This window comes from Myxine glutinosa, chromosome 2, assembly GCF_964187855.1.
Source record: "Myxine glutinosa chromosome 2, kmMyxGlut1.1, whole genome shotgun sequence".
Lineage (NCBI taxonomy): Eukaryota > Metazoa > Chordata > Myxini > Myxiniformes > Myxinidae > Myxine > Myxine glutinosa.
In genome coordinates this window covers 121,344,263-121,359,093 of record NC_136262.1, presented here as the reverse complement: position 1 = coordinate 121,359,093, position 14,831 = coordinate 121,344,263, and the positions used below count along the sequence as shown (strand labels likewise).

The window sequence follows — 14,831 nt, the reverse complement described above, 5'->3', positions numbered from 1 at the left end:
CGCCATTGAATGGGTATCGAACCATTCAGATGGGTACGTTTGTTGTGCAAGTCATTCACGAACCTGCTGTCAATGCCTGACGTCGACTGATGGTGGCACAGGAATGTGGAATTTATTGGTTCATCGTTTGTGTGTGTATGTATGTATGTATGTGTGGTTTTTGTACGTGTGTGGTTGTTATCTCCATAATTTGGGTTTTAGAAGGTGGAACGGAGTTCTCCCAGGACTCGAAGTTTCGGTGAAGGGTTGTGATTCATGGGTTAAGTTGTGAAGTTTTATTGTTCTCAGTTTTGTTCCAAGGGCTCTTTTCAGGATCGTCACTGAGCTCCGTACCCTGCAGTTCATTTGTGGTAATGTTCCCAGGGATGGTTTTTAAAATCTCTGTGAGGTTGTTCTTTATCATTCCCGTTGCCCCAATTATCAGTTACAATTCCGGTGCTCTTCAGCTTCCAGGATCTTTTCATTTCATTCTTGAGGTTTTGGTATTTGGTCATTTCCTTGATTTCGGCATTATTTAGGCCAAAATCGCAGAGTACTGATATCTCAATCAGCAATGCTGTATTTTCCTTTGTGGTCTTGAGTACTATGTCCAGTTGCAATGCTTTGTCTTCTATATTCACGCTGGATGGGATCATCAGGTCATACGTGAGAATTATGTCCTGTTTTCAATGATTGCTCTTGGTTCACGTTTCCACAAGTTTTGTAGAACTGGGATATTGAAATTTCTGCAGATGTGCCAGTGGATTACTCTACATACCTGGTTGTGCCTTTGGGTGTACAGCTGCTCTGACATGAGTTTTTACATCCTGATAGGAGGTGACTCGTGCTTCCTGTTTCTACAATGCAGAAACTATTATTTCATCTTGTATTTTTCTTTTGTCTTTTTTGCAATTGTTGGGGCTGTATTCGTTGCTGTTTCGGTTTGGTGTGTGACATCTTCTGACACTGTCAAAAGCTTTTTTATAGTCTATCCACGCTTTGGACAATTTGGTTCTTCTCGTATTGCAATTTTCGTGTATGGCCTTGTTTAGTAATAGGTGGTCTATGTTCCGTAACATCCTCTCTTGCATCCCTTCTGTTCATTCCTCTTTGTTATGTTAGGTGGTGGTACATTGTGTCTGTGATGATTCCTGTTAAAAGTTTGTATGCTGTTGGTAGACAGGTTATTGGCCGGTATTTGTGGGGTATTTGGGTCTCTTCAGATTTTGGGATGAGGAAGGTGTTGCCTTCTGTGAACCATTCATCCATTTCCTGATCCCCTTGGATAGGTTCATTGAATGCTCGAGCATAGTGAACGTGGATAGCATGTGTGTGTGCGCGTGCATGTGAGGCATGCTTTGTGTGTCTTTTAATTACGTATGTCTATTAATTAATTAATTACACTGTTGTAAAGTAACTTTTAGCCCTTTAAACTGCTGAGACTCCTTTGACTTTTGAAGACCTTTTAAGACTCCCAAGATCCTTAAGACCCAGAGGACCCAAAAGACCTGAAAAACCACAAAGATCCAAATGACCCAGGAAGACCCAAAAGTCCCCAAAAGACCCACCCCCACCCATCACCCCTCCCCCCCCCAAACCACTCCGAGTACAGCAGGCAGGTATGCTCCGAGGACCAATGAAAATGTGGTCCAACGGACACATCAGTACATTAAAATGTGGCAGATAATGATTCTTTGGATAAATCGCAACACTCCAGGCATGATTATTCCCTCCATAATTGACGGTTGACATTTTTGCTTCTTCCTTGAAAACCCTGTTGTGGTATCTCTCAGAAACTGCAGTTTAGACTGCCCGACTTGTCTAGTCTTGAAGCAATGGGTGCATGGAAAAGGTTGAAAACGTCAAATGCCACTCCTCAAATCGATAACTACAACAGAACCATTATTGATTACAAGACCTTGATACTTCATTTTACAGACATTCACAGTGGGCGTTTTGATGTTTGTATAATTACTTCTCTACCGTGATTAGTTAGGAATCTGTGACGTATCAAAAACGAGAGCGGTTGCGATTATTTATGAAAAATCACTGTGTTTTAGTGATGACAATTATTTTAATAAAGCAAGGACAACCTTAGGATTTTGAATTTTTAAAGTATGTTATCCAGTTTTCAGGTTCACCAAGTACAATAGCCCATGTATTCGTAGTTCTGGAGATACGAGTCCTTAAAAATTGCTGATTTGCCAAAAAGCCGCTTTTTGGACCCCAGTAGCAAACTTCAACACCCCTCAACGCCGTGTCGTACAGATATTTAATGGACAACTTTTTAACCAGAGGTCACCATATAGTTGTCTATACATATGCAGAATTTCAAGTTGCACCTCAAACATGGAACGAAAACAGATTTCTCGCTTTTTCCACCTTCTGCACATGGCCTATTGGCTGACCTTGGTTGATGTCTGTTGATAAGTACTGGTGGTTTCTTTCTTTTGCAAGATATTCCAAATTGTTGTATTTGCTCTGCCCAATTTTTGTGTGATGGTTCTTATTCAATTCTTCTGTTCTTTCAGCTTCCAAATTGCTTCCTTTTCTTTCATAGTTTATCTGGTCTTCATATTGGTTTCTGTTGACTGACTCCAAAAGCAGACTCTCGAGGCAAAGGCAAAAGCCAAAACCAAAACTCGACAATAACGTCTCTTTTATGTGTGAACAATCAATGCAACAAGAAAAACCTGTGCAATAAGAAACACCTGTCAGGCATTTGTTCCAATACTTATGCTTACCTAAAATGGGGGGACTGAACATACAAAGTGATATTGTTCTGCAAGGGTAAAACATATATACAGACTTGGCATTTACGATGGAATATTTTTTTTTTCTTGACTTGGGTTTACTTTCTTAACTCAGTATATCAATCTAGTGAGTTTCTTTTACACTTTGGTGATTTATTTGTTAAAAGAACCATGTCACTGATTGTCTGTCGCAGCAAGAAGTCAACAACAGGATTATATCACAGGTGGCATGGCAAAATGTACGGACAGGTGCATTTGATGATTGGCTTCACAGTCGGGTATACAAGGGTTGTTGCGTTCTGTATTAGTGGAAAACAACTGCTGCACGTCTCCACAGGTTATCGCCGCTTCCTCTGGAGATGGTCCGTCAACTCGACAATGCTGTTTGTCATGGAGTGGTGGCTTTACGAAATTACGGCATGAAACAGCATGCGATTGCTCGGCAGTATGGCATCACTCAAGGTCAGGTGTCAAAGATCCTGAAACGAAATGCTCAGAGGGGTGTCCCTACTCCAATACCGAGGCCAGGACGTTCCCGCAGAACCACAAGGAGGGATGTCGCCAGCTGCACCGGTTAGTCCGCAATAGCCGTACCAAGTCAGCTAATCGGCTTGGGGCTGAGTGGCAGCAACTGGCAAATGTGCCTGTATCCAGAAGGCTATTCAACCAACGACTGGTTCAAGCAGGCTATCGCGCCAGGCGTCCCCTGAGAAAGCCACGCCTGATCAGACAACACCGCCAACGCCGATTGCAGTGGGCCAGAGAGCACCGTCAAATGGCAGCCAGGACACTGGAATCACGCGATCTTCAGTGACGAGTCTAGATTTCTGGCCTATCGTCAAGATGGCCGCGTCCGAGTGCGCAGACAAGTGCATGAAGCCGACAACAAAGATTGTATAGTGCCAAGAGTCCAAGCTGGAGGTGGTGGGGTGACCGTTTGGGCTGCTTTTCATGCAGGCGGCAAAACTGACCTGGTTGTTCTGAATGGAAACCTGAACCAGTTCAAGTACAGGGCCATTCTGGAAGAAACATTGCTTCCATTTGCTCGTGCAGCCTTTCGAGGAAACTTTGTCTTCCAAGATGACAATGCATGGCCTCATCGTGCTCGCATGATCCAACACTTTCTTGCTGACCGTGGTGTAGAGCATATGGAGTGGCCTGCCATGTCCCCCGCATATGAATCCGATAGAGAACTTGTGGGCAGAATTAACGCGTCAAATCGACCACTTGGACCAGCAGCCGACCTCTGTGTGTGAATTGCAGCAGGCCGTTGTCACTGCATGGCAAGCGATTCCTGTCCAAACCTTGGCAAATCTCGTGAACAGCATGCCTCAACGTGTACGTGCTCTCCTGAATGCTCGTGGGGGTTACACGAAGTACTGAACTGTAATTTTACTGTCTGTAATCCCAGTCGTAATTTAACTTTTGTTTTTGTTTCAAAAAAATTTGGCTACTGTGCAAAATAGAGATACTTCTGGAAAACGTACAGAAGTTTAACACAGTACTGTCCATGAATTGAGTTCGATATCAGTTTACATCACTTTCAAGGATCAATTTATTTGTTTCGAAATGTCAAATGTGGTTTTTCTTTCTTTTAAAGGTCACATTAACAAAATCTAGAATAATTTCAACATAATTCCAATGAACTTTTGGTTCTAAGACATCTTGAAAAGTAAGTTCACCACCAGAAAAAAATATTCCATATTAAATGCCAAGTCTGTAATAGAAATATCAATAAATAAAAGCTGATCTTCTGTACTCTTGCCTCATACTCATCTTTTCATCTCAAATCCAAACTTCTTGAAAATATAACAAAAACAAATTTGACTTAAATGTTCCATCCAATCTTAGGTAGGGCACTGTATAAACTTTTAACAGGAATAATCACAGAAATGGTGTACCACCATGTAATATAATAAAGAAGCCTAGAGGAAGAACAGAAGGGATGTAAAAGCGGATGCTACAGAACAATAGACCACCTACTACTAAACAAGGCCATATTCAAAAACTGTAAAACTAGAACCAAAGTGTCCACAGTTTGGCTAGACTATAACAGACCTTTTGATAGTGTCCCACATTCATGGATGATACAACGCATGCAATTATAAAAGATCAACCACCAAATAATCAAACTTATTGAGAAAGCAATGGAGCTTTGGAATACCACATTGATATTACAGCATTCAGAAGGAAAGATCACAATACCAGCAGTGAAGACACGTCGCAGGATCTTCCAGGGAGACAGCCTTTCACCCCTCCTGTTTTGCCTGGCCCTGGACCCACTAAGCAAGCTCATTAATGAGCAAGGAAGGACACAGATACACCCTAACGTCCAATAAGAGAACTTCCAAAGATTTGCGCATTAAGCATTGCAACTGGATAGACTACTCAGGTTAAAAAAAAAAGAAGATAGCCTTGCTAATTGCCATTTCAGTACCCAGCAATTTTGACCCAAACAACACAAAAATAAAGAAAATGACTAAATACAGAAATTCCTCGCACAAGGGGTGAGCAATGTTGGAGTGCCTGTTGTGGTGACAGTGATGAGGCATTACCTTCACTCTTGAGAAAAATGAAGAAAAGCAGGAACGAGGGTCACATTTAAGAGAACGTGAAAGTTCCAGGATGAACTGAAGGACAATGGTCTGATGTGCCACTTGCTTCATTAGGTTATGTTTCTGATGGAGAATATTCATGAAAAAAGGACTGATTGGTTGATGGAATGTAACAACACACCAATACATCGATTGGTTTATGGAATGTAACAAAACACCAATACATCGATTGGTTGATGGAATGTAACAAAACACCAATACATTGATTGGTTTATGGAATGTAACAAACATGGGACATTGATTGGTTTATGGAATGTAACAAAACACCAATACATTGCTTGGTTTATGGAATGTAACAAAACACCAATACATTGATTGGTTTATGGAATGTAACAAATACCAGAACATCGATTGGTTCATGGAATGTAAAAAAAACACCAATACATTGCTTGGTTTATGCAATGTAACAAAACACCAATACATTGATTGGCTTATAGAATGTAAGAAATACCAGAACATCGATTGGTTCATGGAATGTAACAAACATGGGACATTGATTGGTTTATGGAATGTAACAAAACACCAATACATTGCTTGGTTTATGGAATGTAACAAAACACCAATACATTGATTGGTTTATGGATTGTAACAAATACCAGAAAATCGATTGGTTCATGGAATGTAAAAAAAACACCAATACATTGCTTGGTTTATGCAATGTAACAAAACACCAATACATTGATTGGTTTATGGAATGTAAGAAATACCAGAACATCGATTGGTTCATGGAATGTAACAAACACGGGACATTGATTGGTTTATGGAATGTAACAAAACACCAATACATCGATTGGTTTGTGGAATGTAACAAAACACCAATACATCGATTGGTTTATGGAATGTAACAAATACCAGGACATTGATTGGTTCATGGAATGTAACAAACACAGGATATTGATTGGTTTATGGAATGTAAAAAAACACCAATACATTGCTTGGTTTATCCAATGTAACAAACACCAGGACATTGATTGGTTCATGGAATGTAACAAACACCAGGACATTGATTGGTTCATGGAATGTAACAAACACAGGACATTGATTGGTTTATGGAATGTAACAAACACCAGGACATTGCTTGGTTGATGGAATGTAACACACCAATACATCGATTGCTTTATGGAATGTAACAAAACACCAGGACAGTGATTGGTTAAGGGAAGGTAACAAGCACCAGGACATTGGTTGGTTGATGGAATGTAATACACAAACAACTTACCTCTGTTACCTGAAGATCTATACACCAGATAACAAGGTAGTTTGCAGATTCTTCACACGCAAGATGCGGATGCTCAGCAAGATAACTCTGACTGTCTTCCCATCTTCTCAACATTCCTGGGCAAAAACGATTTGATAAGATAACTAGCAAATACCACTGGTCATATAGCAAGCTTCGCCTCAGAGGACAAATAGTTAGCTAAAAGGTATTCATCTTTACACTGGTGGGAGATGCCAAAACCGAAAATAAAAACACAATGAGTAAAAGCTAGGCCTAGCCACCGGATAACACGTAATAAAACTGCAAAAAGGGGTGCCAACCTAGAGCAATCGATAAAAAAGTGAAAAATGGTTTCCATGGCACCGCAGAAGGGACATGATTCTGTGTTATCGGAACATATATGGTGAGATAAAATATCGGAGGGTAAAATGTAATGTGCCAGTCGCCACTGTAAGTCTCCGGAGTGCTTGGCGACGAGTACTTTGTACATAACAAGCCAGTTGATCGAAGTGGAACGAGTAGTCTGGAGCATTCTACTCCAATGCGCTTGTGGTTCTGCAGGTCTATCAGGAACAAGGGTTTTAACACAAATACAATAAACAGAATTTTCCCATCAAATGAAAAGAGGTGAAACCTTGAAAATGAAGCAAAAGCTCTGGAAAGGGATGGTGGGATAAGAGGGCCAGCTTCCACCTGTGGAGCCCATTGTAGCCTGGTTTGCTTGAAAAAGCGCAAAATATACACCTGCCGTCGAAAGCTCATCACGTTTAACACGTTCATCGTGCAACCGGAGGAATCATTGTGATTTTCGACACAACTGTTCCGCATCGTGACAGAATGGACATCAGCTGATTGCAGGTTATAAATGGAGGGACATTAGATATGACGGGGGTGTCCATAAGCGAAGCCAAGACAAAGAGACCATTCTCTGTGGTTAATCCCGCACCAACAACATTGTGAACGAATTTTTCCTTGGACACAAATATAACAACTTTCTGATTCATTCTCGATGCTGCTCGTACATTCTCACAACCGATTATTTTCCCCACCGACAAAACAATGTCCTCGGTGGAAGTTCCTTTGGGTGGAACACACACAAATGCATGCTTCCTTGTTAAATTGTCGAATGCCTCTAACGGAAAGCGTGTATTCACCATCCCAGCGAATTTACACCCCCCACTTGTCTGAACCGGACAAGAAAATACCAAACCTAAATAAATCGAACTAAAATAAATAACAAACGTGCATTATAAGCACAAAAAGGCTTACAAAGCGTCGTCGAAGCCAGTAGGCCACACCCAAAATGGGCCCGCTCTCAATACTCTCTCACTCAAAGACAAAGGTGTAGAAAGGATGAAAACAAAACGCCAAAGCACACGGGATGGAAAAGGAGAGGGAGGAGGGGGGGGGGGCAGGGGAGGACAGGAGAGGTGAAAACCACACAGAGGACTCACCACAACACAGAGCAGCTGCATACGGCGGTCATGACGCCACACCCAAATCACAACAGCCAGCAGGGGGCGAGAGAGGGAGAGGGAGAGGGAGAGAGAGAGAGAGAGAGACTTGACTTTAAAGTCCTTTTTATTATAAAACCACAAACAAGTTTCCCAAACCCATCTTTCTCTGTTCCCACCTTTCCCAGTCGAACCCAACTGCTCCTGGACTCTGCGTCCTTCTCTCCTGAAAAGGTGGAGAAGTTTTTGTCAAACCTCGACTCTGATTCTGCAACTGGACCAGACGGCATCAGCCCACGGGTCCTAAAATCCTGCTCTGCCGCTCTATCTCACCCTCTCTGTTCTTTTCACCCTCTCTTTTGCTCAAGGTCATCTGCCAGCATCTTGGAAATCAGCAAACATTACCGCTTTACACAACAAAGGTGCAAAAACAGATTTTTGCAACTACAGACCAATCAGCCTGCTTCCAATTATCAGCAAAGTCATGGAATCCATCATTGCTTCGGATATCAAATCCTTCCTCTTCTCCAATGGCTTGATCTCTGATCATCAATTTTGATTCAGACCAGGTCATTCTACTCTGGACATGTTGCTTCTGCTGTCTCAACAATGGATGGGGGTCCTCAATGCCAAACAGGAAATCAGAGCTGTCTCACTTGACATATCACGTGCCTTCGATACGGTCTGGCACCCAGCTCTGCTCACCAAACTCTCCTCCTATGGTATCCATGGAAATCTCCACTCATGGCTTGCGGACTTCCTCTCTGGTCGAAGGCAACATGTGGCCCTGAATGGATTTCTCTCATCTCCCCTTCCTGTTCTGGCTGGAGTTCCCCAAGGTAGTGTTCTGGGCCCTGTGCTATTTCTTGTCTTCATCAATGATCTCTCTGACTCTCTGGAAAATCCTCTCTATCTCTTTGCTGATGACTCCACTATCTGCCGCTCCATTCCTCATCCCTCAGATCAGCAGTCTGGAGCCTCCTCACTCTCTGCAGACCTGGAAAAAATCACAGACTGGTCAAACAAGTGGAACATGTCTTTCAATCCTGACAAATCTCACACTCTTACAATGTCTCTCCGAAAGGACCGACTGGAAAACCCTCCCATCTACTTTCTCAACAATCCTCTCCAAGAAGTTCTGTCGCTCAAGCTTTTGGGTCTCACTATCTGCCATGATCTTTCTTGGGAAAACCACATTTCCAAGCTGGCCTCCAAAGCCAGTCACCGACTGGGCATCCTCCGTCCGTCGTGCGAAGTCCTTCCTTGGCACATCTGAGCTCACCACATACAAGGCTTTCATCCGCAGCTCAATGGAATACTGTTCCCCCCTCTGGGCTGGTGCTCCTGCCTCACACCTAGCTCGGCTTCACGCTGTTGAAACCAAAGCTTTCAGAATCATTGGAATCTCCTGCGATGAAGTTAACTCTGAGGGCCTTTCACTCACTCACCGCAGGCAGGTTGGTGGTCTTTCTGTCTTCTACCGACTCCTCTCCGGCCTTGCTCCCCCAGCTCTCTCTGTGCTCTGTCCCCCCAATATTCCTTCAGGTCGCACAAGATCTGCCTGCAACCCTCTTATGGTTAAACTGCCAAAATCTAGGCTCTCTGCTCACCTTCACTCTTTTATTCCCCTTTTCTCCCGCCTCTGGAACAAACTCCCCCACTCCCTTAAATCCCACTCCTCCCTCCAGGTGTTTAAAACAGCTGTTCACCACCATCTCTTATCTTCCCCCATCCAAAACCTTGATCTTTTCTACCCCTGCTAATTCACCCCAGATACACTTTTTTGAAATACCACCTTCTGTCCTGGATGTCCTTGGTGTCCATGTGTTTTATACTTCTCCCACCCCCCCCCCCCCCCCCCAGCCCTCTCCCTCCCACACATCTCCCGATGTCCCTGCTCTCAAGTGTTGTGTTTGTGTGCTTCCCCTTCTCTCCCCATCTTGTCTACCGCTCCCTCCTTTTATATATTTTGTTTGTCTGTTTGATTTGTTTGTGAAATAAATGTTAGCTCTTTCACGAGCCTCGATTCTGTATACAAAAAAAAAAAAACTTGTGCAGATGGATTATCTTCGGAAGGAGGTTCAGTATATGTTGGAGAATGACATCATCGAACGAAGCAGCAGTGAATGGAGCTCACCATGTGTGTTGGTTCCAAAAGCCGATGGCAGTTTTCGCTGTTGTACGGATTTAAAACGGGTTAATGCAGTGACCAAGACCGACTCATATCCCATCCCGAGGATTGATGACTATTGATAGAATAGGCCCCGCTAAATTTGTAACTAAGTTTTACTTGCTAAAAGGGTATTGGCAGATTCCTCTTACTGATAGAGCCAAGGAAATCTTGGCTTTAATCACACCAAATGGGTTGTATCAGTACAAGGTTCTTCCCTTTGGATTGAAAAACGGGCCTGCTACATTTCAACGGCTGATTAATAAGCTTATTGCAGACCTTGAGGGGATGGAGGCTTATCTGGATGATGTCATCATCCACACCATGACCATGGAAGATCATATTAAACAAATTCATGCATTTTTCAAGAAACTGACCGAGGCAGGGTTGACCATCAACTTATCTAAGAGCGAGTTTGTAAAAGCACAGGTGGTGTTCCTGGGCCATGTAGTAGGTCAGGGTCAGGTGCAACCAGTGACAGCCAAGATAGAAGCCATTGATTGCTTCCAAGTTCCAAAAGGGAAGAAGGAGCTTATGAGATTCTTGGGTATGGCTGGTTGGTACCGGCGGTTCTGCAGGAATTTTTCTGATGTGGTAGCCCCTTTAACGAATTTGCTGAGGAAAGAGACCAAGTTTGTTTGGGATGACAAATGCCAGGCTGCCTTTGCCCACGTCAAAGCGATATTAATGAGCTCTCCTGTCCTAGCAGCCCCGAATTTTCAAGAACCTTTCAAGTTAGCCATTGATGCACGTGATGTGGGGGCTGGGGCAGTTCTATTACAGGAAGATGATGATGGCGTGGATCACCCGGTGTGCTACTATTCGAAAAACTTTAACAAACATCAGGCAAATTATGCCACTGTGGAAAAAGAGACCCTTCAGCAAAAGACAAAAGAGCTTCAGCATTATGAGGTGTATCTGGGAACTACTACCTTTCCTATAAAAGTCTTCATTGATCACAACTCCTTAACCTTCATTCAAAAAATGAAAAATAAAAATCAGAGGTTGATGAGATGGAGTTTGTCTTTGCAGGAGTTCAACTTGGAAATTGAGCATGTAAAGGGCAGGGACAATGTCGTTGCTCATGCTTTATCCAGAGTGAACTAACTTTGAAAATTCCTGTAGATTGTTTGGAAGTTTTGTTGCTTTCTTCTGAGGAATATTAATTATTGTTGCTCACGTGAGTTGATCAGCCATAGGTTGATTGGTAGTGTTTGGGTGTGAATTTTACTTTTGTTTGTTAAAGAGGGTTTTTGCATGAAAATAAAGTTTTCACAATGTTCAAGCTTTCTTTCTTGAGGGTGGGGAGTGTTACGGATTCGTCACTTCCGTCTTTGTGGTTGTCATCCACTAGAAGCATTTTTAGTTTCATGTACTATTATTGTTACAGTTTGAGTGTGAAATGGAGATAACTGTCTTCAAAGGTAAAAATAATGTCTCAGAAGGAAAACGAGATGGGTGAGGGAGAAACCGGAAGCAGAAAAGAAGCGGCGGGCGAGCGGATCAACTAAGATCGGGAAAGCAAGGCCTATCTGCTTCGAGCGGACGCTGGTGGACATTGGTCACGAGCGAATATTGGTTTCTCCGGGAAAGGGATTCCTGTGACAGTGTCGTCATTGCTGTGGCAAATAAACCTGCGTGACGGGTTTTGCTTTTGGTTCCGAAAGTGAATCATCGCTGGAGAGCAGGTACGCCTCCATTGCCGGCCCGTCTGCCATTTCACCTTGCACCAGCCATTTCACCTCGCACCAGCCATTTCACCTCGCACCAGCCATTCGCCTGGTTCTCGTGTGTGTCGTGGATTTTGCTTGGGAACTCGCGGTTCTTTGCGGTTCTCCGCTTGGGAACCGCTGATCGTTCATGTCAGCGTCATTGTCTGGTGAACCGAAGGTGTGAACTCCCTGTCGCCTTTTGGGTGAACTTTTACCGGACCGACATCTCATCAAGCGGCTCTTCTGCAGCGTCGACTGTTAGCCGTTCTGGGTTCAGGTCTCAGTACGACCTTTTCTTGTGATCGCGAGAGCCAAGGGGATCGACTTTGGCCTGGTATCGTGACACAGTGACTTTGGGGGATGTTACCGATTGCTCACGTGGGAATACCGTGAGTTATTGATTCAGGAAATTGGTGCTTCATAGAAATTATTTCTGTGCAAGTGAGGTTTTCTTGTATGTGCGTTACTTGTTATTATTGTGTAGTTTTAATACAATACTTGGTTTTTGTAACAATTGATTGGTGTGGTTTCACCATTGGTCATTGGCACACATAATAGCACATCTTTCTGCCGTGACTCCTTTCGGGGCTCGGAGGTACACCGTGGCCGGGGTTTGGGGAGGAGCACGTAATATTTACATTAATCAATGAAAGGCAGAACTGGTAAATAGATTTACTCTCAAGGCTACTAAATAAACAAGAGCCAGTACTGACTGGGGACAAAGTAGAACCGGTGAAAGCAACAAGTAAGTTAGGAGGCGAAGGATTATGGGATGCCCATTTAATCCCATTACTCCACTGCAACCCAAGTCGAAAGGATGTACGAATGACTTCGACAAGTACCTGACCTACAGCTCTCATTGATCTGGTACCAGTAATCTCAGCGACTTCCTTAGCAGATCTCCAACCACAATTTGCTGAGTCACAAAGATGCCAGACATTTCTGATGCCACCTGACATTAAGTTTTGGGCAAAACAACGGCTCTTGGGAACCTGGGGAAAGAGTGGGTTGAGGAATAGAGGTTCTCCCGCAAACATTTTAACCTCATAGGACTCCTTTTGGCAGCTTACCACTCCAGCTTGCCAAGCATTCAACAAGCTCTGGTAGAACAGAGGAAGGTGGGACACATCAACTTTTTGGGATTCGATCAAAAATGTCTCAAGGCCGTAGCTGAGCATTCCAGCTTGCCTCAATATTTGTTGTGCTACAGGGTGCCAGGGCAGTTTTTCAACATTGAGCAGACGTTGTATTGACTTCAGCCGAAACGCCATCAGCCGACACTTTAGGTCAATGAGCCCTTGGCCACCAAGAGACAAGGGGCGGCAAAGTACGTCCATCTGCAACCAGTGGTAACCTCCCCAAAATAAATTTACCAGTGTCTGTTGAATAGCCTTAAGCAAGCCCTCTGGTGGCTGCAAACAAATAAATTTATGCCACAGGACAGAGGCGACCAAGGTGTTAATAATCAGTATTCGGCCTCGAAGGGACATTTGTGGAAGGAACCTTTTCCATTTGTTGAGCCGCTTGGTTGCCTGTTCTACCACTCCTTCCCAGTTAAGATGGGAGTACTGATTGGGTCCAAGATAAACACCCAGGTATTTAACCCCTTCTCTTGTCCAACTTATGTCTTTCGGAAGGGACTGAGGGGGAGTGAAGGGAAACCTACCGGATGTACCGTGAGTTGAGGACACCTACAGAGCTTTGCTCTTTTTCCAATTGCACCGCAAACGTGAAGCAAGATAAAACCTGTGTAAGGACTCAACAAGAATAGTTAGCTCCTTATCATTCTTAATGATTACACGGACATCATCAGCATATGCTGATACCATGATGTGGGTTCTCTTCTGCAGAAGGCACAAAGCCAGAAAGAGAGGCTCTAAGACTTATGAGTAGTGGCTCAAGAGAAAGGCTAAACAGCAACCCTGACAAAGGACAGCCTTGCCGAACACCCCTCTGAACCTGAATGGGTGAACAAAGACGATTATTTACTTTGCACAAACTAAATATATTGTTGTATAACAATTTCACAAAGCCTATAAACTTTTCACCAAAACCAAACTTTTACAGAACATGAAACATGTAATAAGTGTGATCAATGCTATCAAAAGCCTTTTCAATGTCTAGGAAAATCAACCCAAGCCCATCTTCCTCCTTAAGGTCACAGTCAATCAAGTCTCTCATTAAAAAGACATTATCAGAGATTGATCTTCCCGGAATGCTGTAACTCTGATCAGGATGAACAACAGTGCCAATGACAACCTTTAGCCGATTGGCCAACAATTTGGAAAAAGGTTTGTAGTCAGAACACAGTAATGAGATGGGGCGCCAGTTCTCTATCCGACGGAGATCACCACCTTTTGGGAGAAGGCATACCACTGCTCTTCTACAGCTGAGGGGTAGTATGCCAGAGCGTAAGCTTCCTTGTAGCACCAGCAGTACTTCTGGACCTAAAATGTCCCAAAACGCTGCAAAACATTCCAATGGAAGGCCGTCGATCCCAGGGGCTTTTCCGTGTTCAAAGCTATGCAGAGCTGTGCTGAGCTCCTCCAAAGTAAACTGCTCTTCAAGACCTTGACACTGGTCACAACTCAACGAAGGCAGGTAATTTGCCATATCATCAACCATATCTTTACACACAGCCTTCTCCACAAATAAACCAGAAAAAAACCTTTTCACAAGCATCTTAACATCACTTTAATTTTGTGTAATATTCCCCTTAGCATCTAACAAGGAAAACATTTGCCTTTGGGACTTCTTAACCCCTTCTAACTGGAAAAAAACTTTTATTTGGGGTGTCAGAGAACTTTACATTTTGGATTCTGAGTCTAACTGACATCCCCATTACTTTTTCATGAATCAATTTTCTTAAATAAGCTTTTTTCTCCAATAATAACTGAAGTTTCCTGCCATTTTGAGACTTAGCCAAGTC

The 14,831-nt window shown here is 43.3% G+C and overlaps 1 protein-coding gene across 7 annotated transcripts in view; it reads right to left on the bottom strand.

Annotated features, from left to right (window-relative positions):
• Positions 1 to 14,831, bottom strand: part of CDC37 (cell division cycle 37, HSP90 cochaperone) — a 74,804-nt gene that overhangs the window by 20,653 nt on the left and 39,320 nt on the right. For 4 of the 7 annotated variants that reach the window (XM_068099754.2, XM_068099755.2, XM_068099753.2 and 1 more), the window contains exons 6-8: positions 8,021 to 8,035; positions 6,567 to 6,682; positions 5,288 to 5,410 (exon numbers count right to left, since the gene is read on the bottom strand). In XM_068099754.2, coding sequence (XP_067955855.2) covers positions 5,288 to 5,410; positions 6,567 to 6,682; positions 8,021 to 8,035 — 254 coding nt within the window. The remainder of the gene's footprint in view (positions 1 to 5,287; positions 5,411 to 6,566; positions 6,683 to 8,020; positions 8,036 to 14,831) is intronic. The other 3 variants (XM_078771606.1, XM_078771605.1, XM_068099756.2) reach the window with 1 other exon arrangement.